Source organism: Malassezia restricta, chromosome V (assembly GCF_003290485.1).
Source record: "Malassezia restricta chromosome V, complete sequence".
NCBI classification, from domain to species: domain Eukaryota; kingdom Fungi; phylum Basidiomycota; class Malasseziomycetes; order Malasseziales; family Malasseziaceae; genus Malassezia; species Malassezia restricta.
In genome coordinates, this window is record NC_040197.1 from 533,879 (window position 1) to 558,938 (window position 25,060).

Below are 25,060 nucleotides of genomic sequence, written 5' to 3' on the forward strand. Positions count from 1 at the left end.
TCCCTACACCATGTGGTCACGATCGATCCGCCCGCGTGTGGCACGCTCACCGAGCGCCTCGATTACACTCACAAGGTACAACAGGCTCTGGTACAGCGCACTCGCTCGCAGCAACACAACTAACAAACTATGTGCTAAATGTGGGACGCCCAATCACATGGCTTCACTACAATGCAAGCAGTGCAACACACTTCAACCACTGCCGACTACGGTCGACTACTATGATGTTCTAGGCATGCCGTTCGACACCGTCCCTGCGAATGGATGGCGCATCGATATGCTCGAGCTTAAGAATCTTTGGCGGAGAACCATGGCCATCTCACATCCGGATCGGCTCGTGCACAAGGTGCATGATGAACAAGAAATTGGGTCACAGCAGAGTGCCATTGTAAACAAGGCGTACGAAACACTCTCCAGCCCACTACAACGTGCTTTATACCTGTTGCAGCGCTCTGGCGTGGAAAGTATAGAAGAGGGCATGGCGGTGGAGGACCCATCCTTACTGATGGAAGTAATGGAACTTCAGGAAGCGTTGCAAGATGCTGAGAATCAAGAGGCTGTGGACCAAGTGGGCGCTACGAATCAGATGCATATCGATCGTGTCCTGGATGCATTAAATAAGGCTTTTTCTGACGCCCACCCGAATACGAATCGCATTCGGCAATTGGCTGTGGAGCTGCGCTACTGGACCAACATAGACAAGGCCGTGCGTGAATGGCAGCCTGGCCAACGAGTAGAGCTGCACCACTAGAAACTTTATACAACTTACACAGCAGCGGCGCAAATCAGCGCGATATCATCTATTTTCCCACCTGGGTAATGAATGCCGTGCTGAGCAGCATCCAGCTGGAACGGACTTACTTTTTCCTCCGTCATTTGACACAATCGTGCGTATTGCATGAGTGTAGAAGCCATAATATTAGCAAAGTCCTGCTTTTCATCCGCAAGCGTCGCACCTGGTTTCTTTGTCTTGGCCCAGTGCTCACGATGCTTATCCTGCAACATGTCAATGAGCTGCAAGAGTTCTGGGCGCCGTGGCGCATCCGGTGTAAGTGCTTCATTAGGCGGGAGCTGGCAATGTACATTGTCTAGGAACCCATCCGTCATCACGAGCACAATGTCACCTCGTTGTAGATCAAATTCATGCACAGCCGCCTCGTCAGGATAATTGGTCAGCGAGCCAGACTGCATCATACTGGACGGCACCTTGGCCAGCTGGTAAGGGCAATTGAATCCGTGCAGCTGAGGCGATGACCTGTTAATTACTAACATCCGACCCTCTGGGCTCATTGGGTCAGGCCGCAAGTGCACATAGCCCGAGTCGCCCAAGTTGACACCCGATAGTTTGCCATGCACAGCATCGAGACGAAGAAGACAAGCCGTAGAACTGCCGGCTTGGATATCGGGATTCTTCGACACTTGTTCAAATGCGTGCTGCAAGACAGCTTTGGGGAAAGGGTAGGTTGTGTGGGCCTCAGCAAACTTCATCGCCGAGTATAAGAGGGCGTTGGAGTAATGCGATGGGTCAATACCCGACTCACTCCAGCCGCCAACGCCATCTGCGACGCCTAAAAGCACCACAGACTGATCTGGAGACTTTGACACCATAAGAGCATCTTCACCAGCATCGCCTCCATTCAACATTGAGTATCGCCACTTTTCCAGGTCACTGTTAGGTAAAATACCGCCGCGTAGGATGCGTGGACGAGATTTTTTCAAACGGTCCGTATTTCCCGTATCCATGTCTTCTTCTTCCATTTCTGAATCGCGTGGCTTGGCAGCAAATGCATAGGAAGTGACGATTTTTATCGGCTTAGGCTCAGGTGGCGCAGTCGACGCCGTGGGCGTTGGTGTTGGTGTTTGTGCCGAATGAAGAGGACGAGCCGGCACAGCCATGCGCGGAATAGGTTTGGGAGTCCGAGCAGCGGTGCTTGGCACCACCATGCGCTTGAGCGAGCCTGCCGTAGCATAACTGGGGCGCCACGTCCTGCTACTCGGAATCATGGTGGTGGACGAGCGGTGGAAACCCTCGAGTCAGTGTGGAGGGTTTTACGTATGGAAGCAAGAAGAACGCTAAATTTTTTTTACTGACGCAGCTGTGTTGAATATGGGAAAGGCAAAGAGTGCCGGAAAGCTGGCAGCAAAGGCTGCGAAAAAAGTCAAGCAGGAAAAAGTGAGTACATATTGTCTTACACGCAGCTTGCGGATCGCAGAGCTACAAAGCAGAAGAAGAAGGGAGGATCTAAGAATGTGGATGAGGTACAAGAAGAGGATCTCGACGCATTGCTTGCGCAATATCGTGCTGAATGGGAGGAGAAACACACTTCAACAGAGGAGCACACGAATATTATACCCAGTCGACGAGCAAATGCGACATTGACTCCATGTCCTCTAGGGAATGATCTTTGGCTGTACGGGGGTGAGTATTTCGACGGCGAAAGATGCCTGTTTTATCAAGATCTATTCCGATATATCCCTGAGAAGAATGAGTGGCGCTCATACTCTAGCAAAATTCAGCCTGGACCGCGCTCAGCACATCAAATGGTCGCGTCGCCAGCTGGTGGTGGACAATTGTGGTGCTTTGGTGGTGAGTTTGCCAGCACCAAACAAACAAATTTTCATCATTATCGTGATCTCTGGGTCTACTCAATTGCCGAGCGAACATGGGAGAAAGTTGAAACTAAAGTTCGACCCAACGCTCGAAGCGGTCACCGGATGGCCATGTGGAAGCACTTTATCGTATTGTTCGGTGGCTTTGTCGACACTGGAGCTCGTACCACGTATCTGCAGGACCTTTGGGTGTTTGATACGTATGAATACAAATGGAAAGAAATTAAACAGAATGATCTACGCCGTCCATCGGCAAGGAGTGGCTTTTCGTTCTTGTCTACCCCTGAGGGCATTGTCTTGTATGGTGGTTATTGCAAAAAGTACGTCAAGGGACAGCGGACCCAAGGTTTGGCTTTGGAGGATGCCTGGTTTCTGCAAATGGACGAAGATTTATCCAAGATCGAATGGGTTAAACGGAAGAAAATTGGTTATGCTCCGAACCCTCCTCGGTCAGGATGCACTATGGCATTATGGGCAAATCGAAATATGGGCGTATTGTTTGGTGGCGTCACGGACACAGAGGCCGATGAAGAGTCGATGGAAAGTACATTTTGGAATGACTTGTATGGATATCAACTGCCCGGCACAGGCCGCTGGATCAGCTTGAATATGCGCAAACCGAAAAAGAAGAAGAATGCAGAGATGAACGTCGATGATGATCAAGAAACTGAGGATCCCGCTACCAAATTGCCTCTAGAGCGCTACAATAGTATGATCGCAGTACAGCGCAATACCTTGTACATATATGGTGGCATTTACGAAACGGGTGATCGCGAATATACATTGGATGACTTTTACACCATCGACTTGTCCAAAATGAACAAGGTGGTATGTCTGAAGGAGTGTCCCATTGATAATCTCGAATGGCACAGCTCTGATGAAGAAGATGAAGACGAAGATGAAGAGGACGAAGATGAACGAGAAGAAGACAGAGACGAAGAGCCTGAAGGTGTCGAAGACGTGCCCATGGAGGAAGAGGCCGAGGAAGATGAACTTTCGAAAGTGGCTAATCTGCACTTAGAAGATGAAGAACTATCAGAAGAAGCCAAAAAAGAGCTAGAAAAACAACTTGCTTTGCGCCGGGAAGCTTCTGCTTTCATGGGCGTCGTCAAGGATACGCATCGATCCGAAGCGGACATGCTCTCCACACCTGAGCCAGGTGAGGTGCTAAAAACCTTTTACGAAAGAACCAAACACTATTGGGCAGCAATCGTCCACGAGCAAGCTCAAGGTCTTTCTCGTGGAAAGCAGCTACGTCGTGACGGTTTCGATGTACGTATATCCATGTGCTGACATGAGCTTGCGGAAAAGCGTTATAATGAATACAAGCCAATCTTAAATGAGGTTAGTACATGCATTTCTGACATTAGATTGAGCGCATTCGCAAAGACGCAGATTTAGATGAAGAGGAGCTGTCAGCCGCGGGTACTATGCGCCGTGCTGCCGGCACCGGCGTAGATAGCCGACATCGCCGCTAGCACGTTCATATCCTTGTGCAGAACTACCTCCACATAATGCCCGAGCACCTAGTTAGGTCGTACCCGGAATACACGCGAGGCGTGCATCCGAAACAAGCATATTGAACGTGTATTCCACGAAGACGGTCGACGCAATTCGGGCGGCAGAATGTCGGAGTCGCTGATAGACAAGTTTGACCGCATGCCTAAGGTATGTGTCCAACATTTATAAGTGGCTCACACGGTGTAAAGCTGCGGCAATTTGATGCATTCCCAAAGGTACGTGATACAGAGTGTCTCACCTCGCACAGGCACAACCCATGTACCAGAAGAAGTCAGCTTATGGCGGCTTTTTGACTATGGCTGTTTTCATTGCCACCGCTGTTATGATTTGGTACGAAGTACAGCACTACATGACGTTAAAACCCACCTATTCATTCGACATCGACAGTCACGTTGGCCATGTGATGCAAGTGAACCTAGACTTGACTGTGAATACGCCTTGTTCGCGTTTAACGATTGACCTGCGTGATGCTTCTGGTGATGCTATTCATTTCTCAGAAGATGACATCGTGAAGGACCCTGCGGACTTCAAGGCTGAGCTTCGCCGTGCGCGTAGGCGGAGCCACACGAAATACTTCAACAAAATGCTTCACAGTCAGAATAGGGGCTTTACCCGAAAGCAGCGCAAGAACAAGAAGCTTGTGCAAGGTGGTCCGCGTGGCAAGGATTCGGGTTTCGAGAAACACAAAAGCGTTGTTGACGCCGAAAATGAGGCACATGCTTGTCGCGTGTATGGCAGCATTAATGTGAAGAAGGTCACGGGAAACTTACATATTTCGACGTATATCCCTACCTTCATGGCCTCGCGGGACCGTGGTCATGATTTTGGTATTGACATGTCACATATCATCCATGAATTCAGCTTTGGAGACTATTTCCCTAACATTGCTGAACCCCTGGATTCGAGCTTGGAAGAGACAGACGACCCTGCCGCGGTGTTTCAATATTTCTTGTCCGTCGTCCCTACCCACTACATTTCCAAGCAATACACACTGACTACGAACCAGTACAGCGTGAATGATTATAAACGAAACCGTGATGGTGCCGCCGCCTTTCCAGGCTTGTACTTCAAATACGACATTGAGCCACTCACTATGACCGTCACCAAGAAGACGTCATCACTCGTCAGCTTTATTATCCGTATGTGCAGTGTGTTGGGCGGCCTCTGGATTTGTACGGATTTGGGACTGCGCATATTTAATCGGCTTACAATACTCGCGAGAAAGTCTTCCATTGAGATGTTTTCGTCGTCATTCGACAAAGAACCCATGCCATCAGGCCAGTATAACACACCTTACTTTTCAGGCCCTATGGATCCAGCACAGGGTTACAGTGCATATGGAACTACCAGCACAGTAAACTATTTGCCACATGGCCCGGGCGAAACGAAATACCGCGTATCAAGTATTTAGGTAGAACCTGTGCCAATGCAAGATCGATGATTTTGGGTTATTCATCCTGCTGGAGAAAGGGGCTCATTGATTAGTCTATTCATACGTACTTTTCAATAATATCAAATCCATCGACGGGACTAATTAGCATCAAGTTGGTGCCACGAAGTACAGCCAGACCCAATGTGCGACGCTCGTCTGTGACGCTGCCGGACGAAGGGTCGTGTAAAAGCTCTTCCACGTCATCCATGACAAGATTCATCAGTTGATCATAGCCTTTAAGTGTGCCAACGACTGCTATAAGGTGCCAATACAACGTACCTTCGCGGTTGCCCATGAATTTGACGCGAATTTGCTTGTCCACATATTTGGCCAAGTTCAGAATGGCTTCTTTCTTTGGCTTATCGTGAACATGGCCGCCTCCACGGCCACCATGACCGCCGCGTCCTCCTCCGCGGCCGCTGCGATGTCCTTGAGCCTGCTGCATGAGCTAACGTGTTGGCAACGTACTCGATCCGACATCGTTGCTATTGGCACCGACATCGTTGTGGAACATGTGCTTTAGCTGACTAAGGTGGCACGTGGAGCTCGAATCACGGCGCTCCCACACAGCGCACGGTGATCTGTCCTGCCGCCTGAGAAGCCAGGCATGGCGTCGTCAACGCAAGATGTAATGCAGTTTCTTGCATCAGTCGGTTCACCACTCTCTGATAAGAGTACAAATGGACCAACAAAACATTTACCTTCCAAAGACGTGTTGAAGCTGCTGGATGCTCGTATCGATGCTTTAGCTCCGTCCTCATCTAAAACGACAAGCATACGAGACGAGCAAAACCTAGCTGACAGTGCACCCTATGAAGTAATTTCAACTGAACTATATCATGCACTGGAAAAATATGCTCACGCCACAGCCGTATATACGCACACATCGTCTGTGACGTCGATCTTGACAGATGTCTGTCGCGTTCTAAGCCACATAAGAGAATTACAAGACGCACTTTCTTCACGTAACGTGGAAAATGTGCACAGACTACTTGTTTCTGTCCAAGAAGAGCTGATGAGCATAGGTATACATGTGAATTGGTTTGATGGATGCATTGAACAAGACTCGGCCAGTCCAGTTGCTGACTTTGCCGTCTTGGGCCAGATACTTCTCGTATGCGAGCGTATAAGCAAAGAAATTTTAACAATGATGAACAATGAGACGGAAGAAATCATACAGGTTGTCTCGGACAGTTCAGGTATGACAGTAAATGTGCACCCACCTTCAAAGTTGACGTCTGTGCTTCGTCCCGTCATGAAAGAAGAACAAATACAAGAAGTATCACGGATTCTATTAAATCAAGTGTTTCAACCGATGCTACATACTCCAAGACGCTGGAAGATTTTGCATCGAGAGCGATGCGTGGCCCTTGAGTGTTTGTCGGAACCTGTGACTCTGATGCACAATGCCACTGTACCTGAACTGGTGGCTGTGCTGACCCTGACCAAGAATGCACTAGGCCCTCAAGAAACAGCATCACTCGCAAGGCATTTGATCCCATCTTTACTTGAACTATTTAAACCACACCTACTACGCTGTATACCCAGCATGCAAACACCTCAAGATATGCTTCGTTTACAAGAATCTCTGAAGAAATGTGCTCTGGGATTCCACAATGCCTTGGTGGAATTAGGTTATGTTTCTGATCAAATGCCAAGGTCGAAGCACATGAATGGTTTGCCAGAGCCACTCTCTGATCTACCAATGTGGTCACGATCATTAGATGGTGTTTGCAGGCAACATTTACTAGGCTCGATGGTGCATCAAGTACGTTTTTTGATCATGGAATCAGATGAAAAATGTTGGGATACCGAACTACGTCCTCTTCATGTGGCAGCCCCGGGCCCACTGCCGCTGTCCGATGAGAAGCCCAAGCCGGTCCCACAGCCCAGGTATACGTCTACTTCAAAACCAAGTCCTGTTTCACCACCTGCTCCTGCTCTTGGAAAACCCAAGAAACCGACATTGGGAAGTGTGAAAATTGGCGCCAAATTACCCCCTGAACCCAAGTCAACATCACCCAAGCCCATGGACGACTGGGACTGGGGCGACGATGAAACTGAGGCAGATCCTACAGACGTATCCAGCCAAGAAGAGGGACAAAATAAAGATGACTGGGACTGGAGTGATGAGGAGGAGGAAGCACAATCGGAGAATATGCGCACGTCTCCGCCCCCACCACCCCATATGCCTGCGCCAGCACAAGATGTGTCCTTTGATGATGCATGGGATGACTGGGGTGAAGAGATAAAATCGGAGCCGAAAATAACGTTACCTGCTTCTCAGCCACTTCAAGAATCAAAAGTAACGACCACTATGCTGGCCGTGTCCAAGCGCACTCTTCAGATTTGTCATGTGCTAGGCATGCAGTGGTCACAGCTAGATGAACATGTTCCGCTGCGTTCATTTCTTGCTCAGGCCTTTTATCTATCTGTCCAGATTTTCCGAAGCCTGATGCCTATCGTGCATGCCAAGGCACTGGAAAATGTGCCACTTCTCGGCATGCTTCACGTGAATGACTGTACATATATGTCTCAACAGCTGCGCATGTTCGAGGCAGACTGTTCCAAATGGGGCGCCTTTCGCATTGCAACAGGGCAGACCTTAGATGCAGTGCTACGCACTGAGGCAGATTTGTTGGATGATGTTGGTGACCGCTGGCGGGAAATGTTGCTATCTATCCAACTCAATGCATTACATGAGTGTCTCGATGGTGCTGACAGCTTTTCCAGAACGGATTCTGATCCACGCTATGAAGCCTGTGTGCGGTGTGTGGAACAAATTCAGCATATTTTAACGCACTTGTCCTCAGTATGGCGACATGTCATGAGCCAAGAGGCACTGAAGAAAGCACTGTGTGACCTCGTGGACGCCGTTTTTGATCGTGTTTTACATGAAATGGAAGATTTACGGGACATTTCTGAGCCGGAGAGCATTCGCTTGGCCCAGGTATGCCGCATGTTGATGGACACCGCTGGCGCTGTACTCGGCGGCGCCGAGGCTGATGTGCCAACATACTTCAAGTTTGCATACTTACCCGACATTCTTCAAGGCTCATTGGCAGATATTGAGTACCTGCTCTTTGATAATGAGAGTGGCAGTGCTCTGGCGGACTATTCGCGCGAAGAAATAAGCATGTTGGTAAGAGCGCTCTTCGCCGATACTCCCCACCGGCGACGGCTGCTGGATCATATCCAACAACGATCATAGAGGGAAGGCCATTTAACTTTCTCGTAATGCTATAACGGGGATTGGAAGAAGGCTCATAGAAATGGTTGAACACTACACATACCATCTCTGGTGCCCTCCGATAGGTCGTAGTTTTACATGGCTGTGCGGTTATGCAGATGCCGCAGAGGGGTTGTTGGCAGAGAAAATGAACAGGTTGTTCGTGGCAGCGATAGCGATTGTGTCTTCCCTCGGGTGATAGCTAGCATGCAAGATCTTTCGGTTGAAATCCACGTGATTGGTATTGATGTGGTTCATGCCCATACTCCTGGCACCAGGTTTGTGCAATGCGGCCAATTTACGGGACTTGAACGCAGTTTTGTCGGCCTGAAGAACAATATTCGAGTCCCGCTCCCAATCGACGAGGTGGAAGTAGTTGCTGTAACTGCCGGTGAGGATGGTAGAGCCCGTCGGTCCCCAAATACCCTCAAACTTGTCAAAAATACAGTCATTTTCGTAAAGATCACACAATTTCGGACGCAAATAGTCGTGAATGGGAATCGTGGCAAGAGGACGTGACTCCATGTTCACGTCCCACACCTTGAGCGACAAATAGTCACGAGACAGCATGTATCGTCCGTCGTGGCTGAACCGCACATCGGATATGCTGCTGATGATCTCACTAAAGAATGACCTGTTAGCTTGGTCCTCCTCTTCCTCAAATAGCTTAGCATGGCGATCACAGAGAGCCGATTCGCGCATATCAGCCAGCTTGATCGTACCCTTAGAGCTGGAGTAGGCTAAAAGGTTGCAGTGAATCGGGTGAAACTGTGCCGCGGTAATGACCTCGGTGAGCTCCTCCATATTCACAGGCTTGATATCCACAATATTGAAGCTCTGATCGCTGATGCCCAAATTCCATAGATTGATACGCAGATCATCCGCACTGATATACGTCTCGCCATCCGAGTTAACGGAGAGCGAGTTGATATGATAGGCATGAGCATTTGCGTAGATCTTTCGTGGCACAGCCGCTACGATCGTGTCATGATACACAAGACGCGGCATGCGCAAAAGACGCGATTGGGCAGGCGACAGCGTTGGCCTGAGCAGACCAGCATTCGGTGTGCCAAGTTTGAGCAGATTAGAATGCAAAGTACCGTTCGGACGAGACTCTGCGTGCGCGTTGGAGGATATAAGCATAGCTGCTGGATCTTCACCGGTGGCTAGACTGCCTTCGGCTACCGCATTTAGTGGCTTGTCAAACACCTTCCAGAGTTTGATCGTCTTGTCTAATGCATGTTAGCGAGAAATACACGTACCATTCGTGCTCAATAGCATATGAGCAGCATTCTGTCGCTTGCACCAGCAGATCTGGTTGATTTTTTCTTCAATTTCGAGCGATTTGAGATAGTCGAATTCAGGCTCGTGCGACTGAAACTCGGTGTGGAAGCGATATTCACACCCTTGTTTGCTACCACCATTCGACGAATTCGCTCGCTCAAACATCACAACACGGCCACCCTTATCACCCGTGGCGAGGTAGTCACCCGTCGGATCGAATTCGACTGTTGAAATGATATCGGCTTCTGTGATATCATCAATGTCTCCTTTATCACCAAAGCACTGTGCGAATCGCCAGCCGCTCGACGGCGATGCGCCAGCACTTCCTTCTTTATCCATCCTATATCACCTTCGCAGAACTTGAGGCGCAGTGGTTGCCGCTCAATCTATATCCGCGATAACGAACCAAACGGAATGAAAGGCGTGATGCACTGCTGTCACTTTGCACGGAAGACCTCTTTTGCCCGAGCGCTCCTTTTCATTATCACGTGATCTACATGCCATGACACTCAAGGCGTGGTGGACTTGGGATGAAGGCAGTACGTAGCCTCCAAGCATGTATGTGCATGTTTCTTTTCGTGGTTTGTCATGTTATAAAGGTATATGAACTCTGTGTCTGGCTCCTAATTGCCTTTACCCGAGCAGAGAAGACAGCCATGCATACGGGCGTCCTGCGCACGGTCCAGCAAGGATGACGAATCTTCTGTCAGACACTGGAGCTCAGCAAGGCCGTATTAAGATAACATCAGCAAACTTCGGGGATGCGCGCTGCGTCATTGCACCAAGCAAATTCTTCTTCAAGCGCCCTTTGTCGTGTGTCCGAACGACGGAAGCCGTGTCCCTCTGACGGAAATTCGATGTATTTGATTTTGCCTGCATGGCTCTCAATGGCACGGGCCATGCGGCGGCTCTGATCAGGTGCCACAACCCTGTCTTGATCTCCCTGGAGTAGAAGCAAGGGTGTGCGGATCTTGTCTGCATGATGCAAGGCACTTCGAGCCTTATATACTCCTGGAAGATCTTCATATGTACCTCCCATAAGTGTTGTAGTATAGTGTAATTCGTACTTGTGAGTATGTTGCGACAAACTCTTCAGATCGCTAATGCCATACGAGCTGCTTGCTGCGCAAAATATATCAGGATATTGGATAAGCGCACATAGCACAGTAAGTCCACCAGACGAGCGTCCCGTGATACAAATACGGGATGCGTCGACACGTGCTTTGCTGGGATATGATTGTCCGTGCAATAGGGTATCATGCAATCGACGGTACATATGAATGTAGGCCTGCGGTGGGGGCAATAGATGTGGAAAAACCACATGCAGAGATTCACGCTTCGTGTTTTTTGTTGCCAACACGGCATAGTCGACAATGCGCCAACGCTGGATCGCCTCCATCATGAAAAAGTCGAGGATCGTATCTTGCGGCAAGAAAGTTTGTTGACGCTGAAGAGGAAGAAAGGGCTGTGTGGATGTACGCAGGCAAGATGGTAGGTACAAGCCACATGTCGTCTCCAGCTGTGCCCCAAGCTGAGGAAACACGCTGATAGACTCAGCTTGTACGCGCAGTAGGAGTCGGTATAGCAACATACACATGCCAGCAACGATACTTGGCCAGATGGACCAGAACCAAAGCTGCCAAGTGGCGGAGTATACTAGGGCACTTGTTGCCACAAAGACAAGACCTTCGAGGATCATAGATGGCGAATCTGAGCGCGTCAATGTGATTTTCCGCATGCCATCGTACGTCTCCTCTTCGGATAGAGCCATCGACGAAGAGCTCGGTAAAGCGGGTCGATCCCACGGAGCAGATGTACCACCGAGATAAGCAGCAGCGGCCACACAGTCGCGCACATCCACGTCGCCCCAATGACCATTCAGACGGCGCATGTACTCAAGCCCGTAACCGGTGCTTCCACCGAAGTTGACCGCACACACGGCCCAGCCGCGGGATGTCCAGTACTGGATGGACATGTCCAGCGATGCTGTGGCACGCGAAGTTGGGCCGCTATGAGCCACGATGCGACAGGGGGGCAGTGTACCATGGGGAGCTTGGAAATGAGGGTTTTTTGGTGCATAAAAGAGGGCATGTGCCGTGCTTGCTGTGCCGTCAGGAAGCTGCGTGGGAAATGAAAGAGGCTCAGGTAAACTGATAAATTCGTCTGACACAAGTTCTGCACCAGATGCGCGTAAAATTTGGCCAGTTGTCTCCGCCTGTGCAAGAATCGTTGGAACATCGAATGCCACGAGCGCCGGTGAAGAATAAACCGATGCTGCCAGGCAGACAAGCTTTGATTCAGATAATCGCAGCTGCGAGAGCTGCGTATACTCAGAGCGTATACGCGTTCGAGTACACGCTTGCCTATCCAGCAGGACAAGATGGTCCACACCATGTGATGTCTCGACACAGACAATGAAGCGCGCATCTAGAGCAACCAAAGACGACACATTGAGATTCCAGAGAGGTGGCTGGACCTCGACAAGGGATGAAGCATGAGCAGGACCCACAGGAAGGCGCGCAGACACATGACACAATGAGTCACCACGTTGTACATCCACTTGATATACACCCGCTTCTTGAACGCTCGACAGAGTGAACAGCAGTGTGTTGGTCCCCGGTATCCATACAGGCTGCTGAGCCACAGCATCATGACCTCCAGCGACGAGCACAGGCTCAGAAATATGGGGCACTGGCTCACGCAGCAGCGACGCTACCCACAGCTGCGAAGACCAAAACGGCATGGATGGATGATCCCAGGTGACCCAAGCCACAAAGGAGCCACATGGGGAGATGCGTGGATACGCATAGAAGCTGTGGCCTTGGTGCAGCGTGTGCACTTGTGACTCGAAGAGACAAACCAAGCGGTTGTACACGTCCTTGGAAGCATGCTCTTCCTCCACCGCGAGAATCAATGAAGAGTCGGAGGGATGCGGAGCAAAGTCTGCGTAGCGCCGATCGATGCAAGGCGGCACAATGTCTTCACATGCTTGTGTGTGGGGATTCATCCGACTTACAGCGAAATGCCGCTCATGGCATCGAGCAAAAATGATGCTGGTATCCGACTGCATGGCGCACGCACCACCGCCGTATTCGTGTACGAATGATCGAACGGTACCGTGCGATGCCTGTGTCAGTGTGGTAGGAGGGGCATGTAACGAAGTTGATTGGTACACTAAGGTAGACCGACCGCGATGTTGGGGTTCGGTGATGGTGTACGCGATCCAAGGGCAGGATGGGTGTGAAGACACATCGCCTATGGCTAGCCCACTTTGGGACACGACCTCGCTCGAGATAGGGGAGGTCCAGCGTCCATACGGAGCTACGACCGTATGCATCCAATAAGAGCCGTTGGGACGACGCGCGATTGGGGAACTGCGGTAAAAATGGGGTGTCAGGCGACGCGCCGCCACACGCCAATGCGTCATGAGTAGCACGTGGTGGGTCGCAAATGAAGGAGAGATTCGCGGCGGCGAATTTAGGATGGGTGAAAAAAACTCCGGAAAATATCCGACGTCGAAGTACACGAAAGGCACCGGGGCTTGGTTCAGACATCTTCAGGCTCATATACCAGATGGCGACAGCATTCACAGGAGCTCGGCCATCCGATTTATTTGGCCGTGCAGATAGTATGGGAGATATGGGTGACATGCCAGGTATGGATGGTATGGGAGATATGGGCGATATGCCAGGGATGGATGGCATGGATCATGGAAGCCACTCCGGCGGGGGTCACGACATGGGCGGCATGGACATGGGTCATGGCCCTGGATGCAAATTGAGCATGCTCGGTAATTGGAACACGATCGGCACTTGCATTCTAACATCTTCGTGGTACAATGACACGCATGCAAAGTTTGCCGGTACGTGCATCGGTGTTGCCTGCTGGGTCATTCTGACCGAGATTGTGCGTCGTTGGTCTCGTGAGTTTGATCGCTATATCATTGCCAAGGCCACGCGCAATATAGTGGAAAGCCAAAGCACGCCTACGGATCGCTGGATCACTGAAAAATATAAAGAAGATTTTGATGCAGAGGACCACCGCGCCGAGGTGGACCGTCAAGGCCCAGGCACGTTCCCCAGCAATGTTCTGACCTCCTTCTTTCATCCGCCAGGGCGTCTCTCAGCCCGTGGTATCCCGATTCACCCGACGCTCGTGCAGCAGCTTGTGCGAGCGCTGTTCTACGCTGTCCAATTTACGAGTGCCTACTTGCTCATGCTCATTTCTATGTCATACAATGGCTACATTCTTTTATCCATGATGCTCGGGGCCCTGGTCGGTCATTTTGTCTCATCATGGGACACCTTGGGCTATTTGAGTCCAAGTATACTGAAGAAGGGCGGTAAAAGTACGCAAAGCTACGCTGCGGTGGGGCCGGCAGACAACCAGGAAGACGTGTTTATGTACATGGCATGACGACGACGCCTAGGATGTAGGAGTATGTTTAGTCAAAAAAAGCGCGTTGGCTTGGCACGACGGTTGTCGTTCTTGTGAGTGGCTCATGAGGCCGCTGGTAGAGCTGCTGCAAAGCTTTGCGGTGGCGACACCCTCAGATCGCCGAGACTTTCTCGAAGCATTAGTGCGGGAGTGTCATGTGCGTGAGCTGAGTGATCTGGAAGCGATGCTGCTACCGCGCCTGAAGGTCGATTTTCTGCAGCGGCTTCCGATGGACGTGGCGCTGCATATACTGACCTTTCTCGATGACCCGCGAGCACTGGCGTGCACGGCGGCTGTAAGCCGCACATGGCACCGTCTTTCGATGAATGAGTACCTGTGGAGCCTGATGTGCGTGCGTCAAAAGTACCATACGCCCGATCGATTGCGGTGGCTTACGCACAGTCTGCTCGGCGACGCCCCGTCGACGTCGCGAGCAGCGGCTATGGACGTGGACGAGGGGCCAGCTCGTCGACGTCGGCGCCACTCGCTGTTTCTGCAAAGGGTCGCCGGCTCACCGGCGGACGGCGCCACGGTGTCGCTTCGAGACTACTTTCGACTGGCTTATGCGGTGGACCGCAACTGGCGACGGGGCGGGCGGCTGCTGCGTTCGTACGAGACGATCGAGCTGGCTGATGCTGATCCGGACCCGAATCGGCGCCTGGCACTTACATGCTGCGCGATGGATCACGAGTGGACAGCGGTGGGTATGACCAGCAGTGCCATTTTTGTGTTTTCCACGCGCACCGGCAAGCTTGTGCGTGTGTTGCGTGGCCATGAGAGTGGCGTGTGGTGCTTGATGCTCGCAACAGGTCCATCGAGCGGGTACGATGGGCCCTACGAGCCACCTGCCACGGCAGGATTGGTGTGTGCGCAGGCCGACAAGCGGCCTGGCGCGTGTTTGGCGCTGCAGCCTTCGGGTGGCTTGGCTGTCTGTGATGCCGTGCATATTGCGCAGGAGCAGTGTGAGCAGACGGACGTTGCCTGTGCCAGCACGCGCGGCTGGGATGAGAGCGGCACGCGTCTGGTGAGTGCCGGCTCCGATCGGAGTCTGCGGGTATGGAACGTTCGGACGGGCGAGTGTGAGCGAGTGATGCACGGCCACACATCGACGATCCGGTGTGTGCATGTGGTGCCGCATGTGCCGGTGGCCATTACGGGCTCGCGGGACGGCACACTGCGGGTATGGGACCTGGCCGCGGGGCGTGTGCAGCATGTGCTAGCGGGGCACCAGCACTCGGTACGATGCCTGGCGGTGCACGACAAGTATGTCGCTAGTGGCAGCTACGACTTTACGTGCCGCGTGTGGGACTGGACGACCGGACGGTGCGTGCATGTGCTGCAGGGCCACCAGCTGCAGATCTATGCGATTGCCTTTGATGGTGTGCACATTGCGACAGGCAGCAGTGACTCGACGGTGCGTGTGTGGGACTCGGAGAGCGGTGCACCGTTGGCCGTCTTCCATGGGTACACGCACATTGTGGCGCAGCTCCAGCTGCTCGATGGGATCCTGGCATCTGGCAGCAGTGATGGGCGCGTGGTGGTGTATTCGCTGCGCACGATGGAGTGCCTGTACCGCATCGTGGCGCACGAGAGCGGTGTGACGAGTCTGCAGATGGATGCACAGCATCTTGTGACGGCGGGCTCGGATGGGCTCGTCAAGCTGTGGGATGCGCAGACCGGCAGCTACGTTCGCCAGATGTGTGCGCCATGCGAGACGGTCTGGAACGTGCGCTTCCTTGACGACGTGTGTGTCATTCTCGGCAAGCGGCACGGCAAGTGCATCGTCGACATGGTGTCTCTACGACCCGCGGCGGAATCTACATATACCTAGCCGAATCGGAAGCTCGTGCCGGGGCCGTAAAAGTGTGTTGAGCCGGTGCCGGGGCCCATGTCAAAGTTGGCAAACTGGGCGCCAAACAGGTCGGCGAGGTTGACGCCGCCCATGCCGCCCATGCCGCCAAAGCCACCCATGCCACCGAAGCCCGCGCCGCCCAGGTCCATGTCGTCCATGTCGTCTACACCAGAATCATAGCGCCGGCGCTGCTGGTCGTCAGACAGGACCCCATAGGCCTCGTTGCACAACTTGAACTTCTCTTCGTCGCCACCCTTGTCCGGATGATGCTTGAGTGACTCTTTGCGGAACGCCTTTTTGACCTCGGCCTCGGTCGCCGTCTTCGGCACGCCCAGCACCTTGTAGTAGTCGACCTTTTTGCTGCGCTTGAGCTCCACCTCAGCGCGCCGCGTCTCGCGCCGCAGCGTGTCCTGCTCGGGCGTGCCGATACTTGCATCCAGCGCACGCTTAAAGTCGCGCACAGCCTCTTCGTGCTGCTCATTGAGTTGGTACGCGCGCGCACGCGTCTTGAGGGGCTTGGTGAAGGCGGCGTCCAGCTGAAGCGCCTGTGTGCAGTCGCGGATCGCATCATCATAGCGGCCGAGCTTGCTGAGCAGAATCGCGCGGTTCGAGAAAATGACCGCCTTGAACTTTTTCGCATCGCCGTCCACCTCCATGTTCTGGTCGGCCACGCTTAGGAGCTCCGCGTACTTGGCCAGCGCGTCGTCGGAGCGATTCGCCTTGAACGCCGCATTCGCGTCGTCCTTGAGTGTCAGCAGCGCCTTGCACTTGCGCAAAAACTGCTTGGCTGCCTGCATGTCCGGGTCCAGCCGCAACGCCAGTTGGGACTGCTGCAGTGCCTTTTGTACGTCATTATTCGCCAGCATGATCCGCGCACCCAGCATGATCGCACTCGTATCAGATGGGTCTGCACGGTATATGTCCATCGCAAGCGACTGCGCCTGCCCCAAATGTCCACGCTGCAGTAGGAGCATGACACGCTTTTCCTGCCATGCACGGGGCGATGTCGCGTCTGTTAGCTTCATAATACCTTGCGCCTGGTCCAAGGCAATACTCGCAAGCGTCCAGTTGCGCTCGCGGCTGTATGCATCGGCGGTCGTCAGGTGTCGCTGCATCTCTCGCGCCTGGGCATCCACGTCACGCGCCTGTGCCTGCTCGGCGCTCGTGCCGAGAGCCTGCGAAAGCAGCGGCGAAAGCGTGTACAAAGCCGCGTCAGGGCGTCCCACACCCAGCTGGCACTTGGCCATACGAAGCAGGGCTTTGCCACTCGGCTCCCTCCCCTGCACAGCGCGCTCACAGTCGGCCAGGGCCTGGCCGTACTGGCCTAGGGCCATGTACGCGGCCGAGCGGTTCAGAAGAAGCACGTCGCTCTCTGGCTCGTGCGAAAGCGACTCTGTGTACGCTTGCACAGCGTCGCTGTACTTCGCGCGCTTGAAGAGGTCATTGCCTCGCTGCTTGGCCTCTTCAGCGGCCGACATGGTGTCGTCAAAAAAGAAAGACGCGTGGCCAGCTTTCTTCGTGCCCTGCGTCATGTCACGTGAAAGCCATCCAGGGAGCCACGCACGCCTGCTGCGCGAGTCCCTCTGGCCATGACGGACGCGGCGGCGGCGGTGGGCGAAAAGCGCGCAGCGGCACCTGACGCCGACGTGCGCGATACGAAGGTGGCACGTACGGATGACAAGGACGAGGAAGAGTCTACGGCGCCGGCCGCGCGCCTCGCGAAGCGCAAGGTCGCCATCTTTTTCGGGTACTGCGGCACGGACTACTCAGGGCTGCAGGTCAATCCGGGCGTCAAGACCATCGAGGGCGATATCTTTGATGCCTTTTGTCGCGCTGGTGCCGTGTCGAAGGAAAATGCCGTCAACCCCAACAAGGTCGGCCTGCAGCGCGCAGCACGCACGGATCGCGGCGTGCATGCCGCTGGCAATCTGCTCACACTCAAGGTGATTCTCGAGCCCCCTCAGCTGCCTGCAGGGAAGACACTCACTTCCTACGTCAATTCGCTCTTGCCGGACCAGATCCGCATCTGGGGCATGCGTCGTGTGCAGAGCGCGTTCAATGCACGCACCAGCTGCGACTCGCGGCTGTATGAATACCTGTTGCCGACGTACGTCTTTTTGCCACCCAAGCCGTTTAGTGCGATGTGGCGAATGCTACGGCGCCTGAATACGGGCCAAGAGGAGGCGCCGCGCCAGGAGGACGGCACGCCCGTCGCGCCGTGGGACGACGCCGACGTGCGCGAGAGTCGTCTTTTGAACCATGCCTTTTGGCGCTCGCATGGGACAGGAGGCGACTTTGCGACGGACATGCGCGCGAAGCGCCAGTGGCGCATGGACCGTGAGACACTCGAGCGTGTGCGTCGCGTCTTTGCCGAGTACACAGGGTCCCACAACTTTCACAACTACACGGTCGGCAAAGAGTTCCGCGATCGAAGTGCGCATCGCGTGATGAAGAAGCTCACGATCTCGGATCCGTGCCTGATCGATGGCACGGAATGGGTATCGGTGCAGTTCCACGGCCAGTCGTTCATGCTGCATCAGATCCGCAAGATGATCGGCCTGCTTGTCCTGATCGGGCGCACCAACGCACCCACGTCCCTGGTCGCGCAGACGTATGGACCTGCCCGCATCCACGTCCCCAAAGCGCCGGGGCTCGGCCTGCTGCTGGTGGAGCCCTTTTTTGGCGGCTACAATACCAAGGTATCGAACAACAACGAGCGTATCGAGCGCACGATTGCCATGCGAACGGCCGCGGGCAAGCCACTGCCTCCGGACGCGGAGAGCGGCAAGCGCGAGCACGTGGACTATGCGATGTATGCCCACGAGATGGATGCCTTTAAAAAGGAGCGCATCTACCAGCAAATTTACCGCACAGAGGAAGAGACGTCCGAGTTTGCCAAGTGGCTCAACTACCTCGATGTGTTTGTCGGCCCGGACTTTGAGTTCCTCAATCCCAGTGGCACCATTCCGCAGTGTGCAATCCTCAAGGTCGGAGAGCAGCGCCGAGCGCCGGGCGGACAGCCCAAGGCCCACGAAAGCGACGAGGAGGGCGCGGCCGATGACGACGCCTAAAAGTCGCCCAAGTCGACGTCCATCGTTGGTACGACGCCCGTGCCGGACGGCGCCGATGCCAAGGCATCTGACACGCGCGTGGCGAGCGGTGCCGTCGCTTCCGTGGTGGCTGCCGTGGCTGGCGGAGCCGTGGCTTTGCGCTTCAAAAGGGCGGCACGTCGTTCGGCCTCCTGAATGCGCTCGCGATCCTGACGGCGATTGCGCTCATTGATCTGGGCCATGGCCTGCTCGTTCATGCGGTGCTGATCCTTCTGCTCGCCCCCGACAATGTCGAGGCCGCGCGACTCGGCGGCCGCTCGCAGTGTGCGCTTCCTTTCGAGGATCTTTTTGATGTCGTCCTCTGTGAGTGGCGCGGACAGCGCCGATGCCAGCTGCGCGTGCTTGGTTTCGAATGCGTCTGCAGAAGGGAACTTGGCATCTGGACCGGCCGCAGCGATCCAGCGCTGCCGCTCCGAGTCACTGATGCTTTGCGTGCTGAGGGGACGCACATCGACATGGTGCTCCTTGCCGCCCCACTTGAATGTCACATAGCTATTCATCCAGCGTCCCGAATGATCATGACTCACGTCATAGTACTTTTCGCGCTCAGATACTCGCAGAATTTGGTGCACGCGGTATATGTGCTCTTTGCGCCCGTCGCGATGCTCGCGCGTGCCCCACGAGCACCGCACAAAGCATCCGCGGACGAGATCAGGACCATTCGGCAGGAACAAGAGGCGCTCTAGCTCGTCACGCCCCAGGCGCACCTTGTTGAGCAGCGCGAGCGACGGCGGCTCAGCGCTATGAGCCGCCAGGATGGGCGTAGGCTCACGCACCTTGCGTGGCACGTATGTCGGCTCATAGTCCGACTCGCTCTCCTCACTCAGGTCGCGACGACGTCGGCGCACAGGTCGAGCGTCCTCGTCGCTATCGCGCGCCGCCTTTCCTGCACGTTCGGCGCGCTTGCGCCGCAGCTCGCTCAGTTTGTCGGCTTTGGTAGACCGTGGACGCACCTCCTCTTCCTCGGACTCGCGGAACATGTCCTCTTCGTCCGACTCCGCGAACGGATCAGCCAAGTCCTCGAGTTCGCGGCGCACATCTGAGCGCCGGCGTTGGGCCTTGTCAGCAGACGAGCGGCGCGTCTTGCCCGCCGCTGCCTGTTGGGAGCGGACCATGGCCGCCAGCTGAATCTGCTGCTGCTTGCGCGACATTTCGTCGCGACGCTGAGAGAGCACGTCTTCGCGCTCGACTTCATTCATACTGAGCAGCCACTCGCGATCGTCCTCGTCCTTGTATATGCCTTCGAGAGGATACGGATTCGCCTGCACGTCGTCTTCTCCCTCGGCATCCTCGTCGTCGGACAGATCAGAGAGAAGTGCCGAGCGCTTGTCGTGCGACCGCGGCGCATCGTGCTGCGTAAGCGCATCTTCGCCCACGAGCGCGATCAGCTCGTCGTCCAGTCCGTCTTCCGACATGCACCAAGCGACGTGAGTCGTGACGCGGACGCAGGCGAAGCCCCGTCATGGACACGTGGCGCCACGTGTGGGTGGAGTCGCCGCCCCGCCGCACGCCCGTGCATCACGACCTGGGATCTTGCCACCGAGCCACACAGGATGGCCGACGATATCCCGCTGGTCGTGGACAATGGTACAGGCGTATGTATGCGGTGCTAATCCCAGTTTGTCAAGGTGGGCTATGCAGGCTCCAACTTTCCCGAGCACGTGTTCCCGTCGATCGTAGGCCGGCCGATCCTGCGGGCCGAGGAGCGTGATGCGATTGCCGCTTCGGGCGTGGAGATCAAGGACCTCATGGTGGGCACGGAGGCCGAGGCCGTGCGTAAATACCTGCAAGTGTCGCATCCGATGGAGCATGGTGTTGTAAAGGACTTTGACGATATGCGGCATGTGTGGAACTATACATTCGATGAAAAGCTGCGCATTGATCCGCGCGGCCGCAAAATTTTGCTGACGGAGCCGCCCATGAACCCAAAAAAGAATCGTGAGGAGATGTGTCGTATTATGTTCGAGGAGTATGGCTTTGACGGAGTGTATGTCGCGATCCAGGCCGTCTTGACGCTGTACTCACAGGGCCTGCAGACCGGTGTCGTGGTCGATAGTGGTGACGGTGTCACGCATATTGTGCCCGTGTACGAAGGCTATGCCATGCCGCACCTCACGCGCCGCTTAGATGTGGCTGGGCGCGATGTGACGCGTCATCTGATCAAGTTGCTGCTGCTGCGTGGCTACGCGTTCAACCGTACCGCCGACTTTGAGACGGTGCGGCGGATCAAGGAGCAGTTGTGCTACGTGAGTTACGACTTGGATCTGGATAAGCGCTTGGCTGACGAGACGACGTCGCTCGTCGAGAGCTACACGCTGCCGGATGGGCGCGTCATCAAGGTCGGCTCAGAGCGCTTTGAGGCGCCTGAATGCCTCTTCCAGCCGCACTTGATCGGTCTCGAGCAGCCGGGCATCGCAGAGATGCTCTTCCAGACCGTGCAGACGGCCCCTGTCGACGTGCGCCCCGAGCTGTACAAGCACATTGTACTGAGTGGTGGCAGCAGCATGTACCCGGGTCTGCCGAGCCGCCTCGAGAAGGAAATGAAGCAGCTGTACCTCTCACGCGTGCTTCAGGGCGATGGCTCACGCCTCGCTCACTTTAAATTGCGTATCGAGGATCCGCCGCGCCGAAAGCACATGGTGTTCCTCGGCGGTGCCGTGCTCGCCGATATCATGAAGGGCCGCGACAGCTTCTGGATCAGTCGCCAGGCTTGGTACGAGCAGGGTCCTCAGGCGCTGGAGCGTCTCGGTCGATAACTTGTCCATAGCATCACGTGCCGTAGACCGTCACCTTGGCACTTGTCCTCATGCCTCGAGACGCTGTGTCGTGGGCAGATGTGGCGCTCGTGTGGCGCGCGGTTCTGCGCCTCGCTGGGTCGAATGCATCGTCACTACGGCCAGCCATCCGGCCGTGGCCAACGCAGCTGGCGAGCGACAAGGCAGGCGGTGTGCCGAGTGATATGTCAGGCGGCGTGACAAGCCACATGCCAAGCGACCGGCCCACTGACGACGTCGCTGCTGCAACAGAGCGCGTATCGGTGCCAGAGAAAGAGCTGGTGCTCGAGACTGCGCCGGACCGTGTGGCGCCTGTATCAGAGCGCGTTCCTGAGTCGACGCCCGCCTCGGATGCCGCCCTCGTTGAACCCCCAGCCACGTCCCCAGAGTACGACGCTGCGAATGAGCGCACCAAGCCATTGAGGGCGAAGCGCGTGCCCGCGACGCGGCTGGGCCGCCTACTGCACTACGGCAGCCTGGGCGCAGGCCTGGCGTGGGGCTCAGCGAGCGAGTACATGCGGCAGACGACGCGGGGCTCGGGCGGCTCGTCGCTCTTTCTTTCCGCGGCGAATGTCGAGCGACTTGTTGATAAGCTGAGCACGATGCGCGGCGCGGCGCTGAAACTCGGGCAGTTTCTGTCGATCCAAGACAGTCACTTACTTCCGCCCCAAGTCGAAGAGGTGCTCCTGAGGGTCCAAAATGCTGCCCACTACATGCCGGGATGGCAACTTGAGCGCGTCATGACCGAGGAACTTGGCGAGCATTGGCGTGCGCACTTTGCGTCGTTTGATGAGCGGCCGTTCGCCGCTGCCTCGATTGGCCAAGTCCACAGCGCCGTGATGGCCGATCCATACCCAGCGCAGCCCGAGATGGCGGGGCGGCGCGTAGCTGTCAAGGTGCAGTTTCCCGGCATTCGGGACTCGATCGCCAGTGACTTGTCGTACGTCAAGTGGCTGCTCACCGCAACGGCCCTTCTGCCCAAGGGCCTGTTTTTGGAAAATTCCGTGCAGCAGCTGCAGCAGGAACTGCAGGACGAGTGCGACTATACACGCGAGGCGGATATGTGTCGCCGCTTTTACGAACATGTGGCGCATATGGAGCCCCACGGTCTTTGCTTCGAGGTGCCGCGCGTTGTCGACAGTGTATCGACGACGCGCGTCCTCACCGCAGAGTTTCTGCGTGGCCGACCGCTGACGCAGGCGGCGCACATGGACCAGACGACGCGCGATAAGATTGCGCATGCGATTATGGAGCTCAGTCTGCGCGAGCTGTTTGACTGGCACCTCATGCAGACGGACCCGAACTGGACCAACTTTCTGTACCATCACGAGCGCCAGTCGATCCAGCTCATTGACTTTGGCGCCACGCGCGACTACTCGTCCGATTTTATTGCGCTGTGGCTCAAGCTGCTGCGGGCCGCTGTGTCCGGCGATCGTGCGCAGTGTGAACACTGGAGCGTGCAGATTGGCTACCTGACCGGCCACGAGTCTGAGGTGCGTATCCCTCCTGCTAACGACAGACCATGCGCGAGGCTCATGTGACATCGATGCTCACGCTCGGCGAGCCATTCCGCCACGATGCACCTGTTCCGTATCCGTTTGCGAATCAGACCATCACGGATCGCGTGCGCGAGCAGATTCCCACCATGGTGCGTGAGCGCCTGCGTCCGCCGCCGCCTGAGACGTACTCGCTCAACCGCAAGCTGAGCGGGGCCTTTTTGCTGTGTGCGCGTCTCCGAGCTCGTGTCAACTGCCGCGACCTGTTCGACCAGGTGACGCGGTCGAAGGGTTTCCATACGTGGACGCCGCCGTCCGACATGTGTGCGTAGTCCTGTGCTTACGCGATCAGACAGAGGAGAAGACATGCTGGAGCGGTGGTCTCACCTGCCGACGTACAAGCGCCGACGAGCTGAGCGACATGCCGATGCGCCCGAGAAAGAGGCGACTGTGGTGCAGGGGCCGCCTGACACGGTGCGTGTGCGCGACGTGTACGTGCCCACGAAGCCCGTGCCCCCCGGCCCTGAAGAATGCTGCCAGTCGGGATGCGTCAACTGCGTCTATGTATTGTATGCCGACAATGTGAACGAGCACAAGCAGGCGATGCGGGACATTCGCCGCAAGCTGCGGACGTACGACCCACCGATCCGCGAGGACGAGTGGGACACGACACTGCTGGGGCCGATGCCCAACGCGCCAGATACCCAAGACGACCACGTCGACGAAGCCGCGCCGGCCGATCCGTCTTTAGCGGCCTTTTTGGAGCTTGAGCGCAAGCTAAAGAAGAAGTAGGCACATAGTGGTGAAGACTATCGCTGCATCTACGAAGAGTAGAGCTCCTCCTTGAGCGGCACACCCAGCTCCTCACGCAGGGGCTTGAGCACGTCGAGGTACTGCTTGTACTGGCTGTCGTTATCCGTCTTGGCCTTGATGCCCTCAAAGATGCGCACAGCGAGCGAAAAGTCGTTCACGCGGCGAGCGGCCTTCAGAGCGCTCTCGATAACCTCGGGCGAGGGCACGAGGTCCTGCGCAAACGCGTTGTTGAGGCCACGCTGCGCCTCAAACTGGTCCTCGACACCCTCAAAGAACTTCACGTAGCGGTCGTTGAACTCCTCGTACGTCTCGTGGTGAGCCGAGTACGAACGCGCTGATCTCGTCAGTCATGCCTCATACATACCCTGCATAGCCGCAGGCACGGCAGCACGCTTCATAAGCATGGCGCGGGCACCGGACGAAGCAGCAGCCACACGAATTGCACCCGTAAGAACCGACATGATAGGGGACGTGGAAAAGAGCCCTTGGGCCCCTGCCGCGC

The 25,060-nt window shown here is 55.2% G+C and overlaps 16 protein-coding genes across 16 annotated transcripts; 9 read left to right on the forward strand and 7 right to left on the reverse strand.

Annotated features, from left to right (window-relative positions):
* Positions 1-10: 10 nt before the first annotated feature.
* On the forward strand, positions 11-751 carry MRET_3134 (molecular chaperone HscB; the record flags this gene model as incomplete). Its single annotated transcript, XM_027629761.1, has 1 exon — positions 11-751. One exon carries the CDS (start codon positions 11-13, stop codon positions 749-751), a length of 741 nt encoding a protein of 246 aa, XP_027485632.1.
* A 14-nt stretch (positions 752-765) lies between these two features.
* On the reverse strand, positions 766-2,004 carry MRET_3135 (protein phosphatase PTC7; the record flags this gene model as incomplete). Its single annotated transcript, XM_027629762.1, has 1 exon — positions 766-2,004. The coding sequence occupies one exon, from the start codon at positions 2,002-2,004 to the stop codon at positions 766-768; it is 1,239 nt and encodes a 412-aa protein (XP_027485681.1).
* Positions 2,005-2,107: 103 nt separating this feature from the next.
* MRET_3136 (Kelch repeats protein) lies at positions 2,108-3,903 on the forward strand (the record flags this gene model as incomplete). Its single annotated transcript, XM_027629763.1, has 2 exons — positions 2,108-2,173; positions 2,200-3,903. 2 exons carry the CDS (start codon positions 2,108-2,110, stop codon positions 3,901-3,903), a joined length of 1,770 nt encoding a protein of 589 aa, XP_027485633.1.
* Positions 3,904-4,236: 333 nt separating this feature from the next.
* Positions 4,237-5,542, forward strand: MRET_3137 (endoplasmic reticulum-golgi intermediate compartment protein 2; the record flags this gene model as incomplete). The annotated part of the gene is made up of 3 exons (XM_027629764.1): positions 4,237-4,278; positions 4,320-4,346; positions 4,379-5,542. 3 exons carry the CDS (start codon positions 4,237-4,239, stop codon positions 5,540-5,542), a joined length of 1,233 nt encoding a protein of 410 aa, XP_027485634.1.
* Positions 5,543-5,579: 37 nt separating this feature from the next.
* Positions 5,580-6,064, reverse strand: MRET_3138 (U6 snRNA-associated Sm-like protein LSm7; the record flags this gene model as incomplete). The annotated part of the gene is made up of 4 exons (XM_027629765.1): positions 5,580-5,604; positions 5,632-5,815; positions 5,843-5,999; positions 6,032-6,064. 4 exons carry the CDS (start codon positions 6,062-6,064, stop codon positions 5,580-5,582), a joined length of 399 nt encoding a protein of 132 aa, XP_027485635.1.
* A 106-nt stretch (positions 6,065-6,170) lies between these two features.
* Positions 6,171-8,774, forward strand: MRET_3139 (protein transport protein DSL1/ZW10; the record flags this gene model as incomplete). Its single annotated transcript, XM_027629766.1, has 1 exon — positions 6,171-8,774. One exon carries the CDS (start codon positions 6,171-6,173, stop codon positions 8,772-8,774), a length of 2,604 nt encoding a protein of 867 aa, XP_027485693.1.
* Positions 8,775-8,903: 129 nt separating this feature from the next.
* Positions 8,904-10,415, reverse strand: MRET_3140 (serine/threonine-protein phosphatase 2A regulatory subunit B; the record flags this gene model as incomplete). The annotated part of the gene is made up of 2 exons (XM_027629767.1): positions 8,904-10,024; positions 10,055-10,415. The coding sequence occupies 2 exons, from the start codon at positions 10,413-10,415 to the stop codon at positions 8,904-8,906; spliced, it is 1,482 nt and encodes a 493-aa protein (XP_027485654.1).
* Positions 10,416-10,821: 406 nt separating this feature from the next.
* On the reverse strand, positions 10,822-13,413 carry MRET_3141 (prolyl oligopeptidase; the record flags this gene model as incomplete). Its single annotated transcript, XM_027629768.1, has 1 exon — positions 10,822-13,413. One exon carries the CDS (start codon positions 13,411-13,413, stop codon positions 10,822-10,824), a length of 2,592 nt encoding a protein of 863 aa, XP_027485653.1.
* A 236-nt stretch (positions 13,414-13,649) lies between these two features.
* MRET_3142 (solute carrier family 31 (copper transporter), member 1) lies at positions 13,650-14,492 on the forward strand (the record flags this gene model as incomplete). Its single annotated transcript, XM_027629769.1, has 1 exon — positions 13,650-14,492. The coding sequence occupies one exon, from the start codon at positions 13,650-13,652 to the stop codon at positions 14,490-14,492; it is 843 nt and encodes a 280-aa protein (XP_027485656.1).
* Positions 14,493-14,577: 85 nt separating this feature from the next.
* MRET_3143 (F-box and WD-40 domain protein CDC4) lies at positions 14,578-16,344 on the forward strand (the record flags this gene model as incomplete). Its single annotated transcript, XM_027629770.1, has 1 exon — positions 14,578-16,344. One exon carries the CDS (start codon positions 14,578-14,580, stop codon positions 16,342-16,344), a length of 1,767 nt encoding a protein of 588 aa, XP_027485655.1.
* Positions 16,341-17,843, reverse strand: MRET_3144 (DnaJ subfamily C member 7; the record flags this gene model as incomplete). The annotated part of the gene is made up of 1 exon (XM_027629771.1): positions 16,341-17,843. One exon carries the CDS (start codon positions 17,841-17,843, stop codon positions 16,341-16,343), a length of 1,503 nt encoding a protein of 500 aa, XP_027485650.1.
* A 111-nt stretch (positions 17,844-17,954) lies between these two features.
* MRET_3145 (tRNA pseudouridine38-40 synthase) lies at positions 17,955-19,436 on the forward strand (the record flags this gene model as incomplete). The annotated part of the gene is made up of 1 exon (XM_027629772.1): positions 17,955-19,436. One exon carries the CDS (start codon positions 17,955-17,957, stop codon positions 19,434-19,436), a length of 1,482 nt encoding a protein of 493 aa, XP_027485649.1.
* Positions 19,433-20,890, reverse strand: MRET_3146 (RNA polymerase-associated protein RTF1; the record flags this gene model as incomplete). The annotated part of the gene is made up of 1 exon (XM_027629773.1): positions 19,433-20,890. One exon carries the CDS (start codon positions 20,888-20,890, stop codon positions 19,433-19,435), a length of 1,458 nt encoding a protein of 485 aa, XP_027485652.1.
* Positions 20,891-21,028: 138 nt separating this feature from the next.
* Positions 21,029-22,231, forward strand: MRET_3147 (actin-related protein 2; the record flags this gene model as incomplete). The annotated part of the gene is made up of 2 exons (XM_027629774.1): positions 21,029-21,070; positions 21,095-22,231. The coding sequence occupies 2 exons, from the start codon at positions 21,029-21,031 to the stop codon at positions 22,229-22,231; spliced, it is 1,179 nt and encodes a 392-aa protein (XP_027485651.1).
* Positions 22,232-22,281: 50 nt separating this feature from the next.
* On the forward strand, positions 22,282-24,537 carry MRET_3148 (aarF domain kinase; the record flags this gene model as incomplete). The annotated part of the gene is made up of 3 exons (XM_027629775.1): positions 22,282-23,742; positions 23,769-24,069; positions 24,098-24,537. 3 exons carry the CDS (start codon positions 22,282-22,284, stop codon positions 24,535-24,537), a joined length of 2,202 nt encoding a protein of 733 aa, XP_027485658.1.
* A 29-nt stretch (positions 24,538-24,566) lies between these two features.
* Positions 24,567-25,019, reverse strand: MRET_3149 (cytochrome c oxidase subunit 5a; the record flags this gene model as incomplete). Its single annotated transcript, XM_027629776.1, has 2 exons — positions 24,567-24,892; positions 24,923-25,019. 2 exons carry the CDS (start codon positions 25,017-25,019, stop codon positions 24,567-24,569), a joined length of 423 nt encoding a protein of 140 aa, XP_027485657.1.
* Positions 25,020-25,060: the final 41 nt, after the last annotated feature.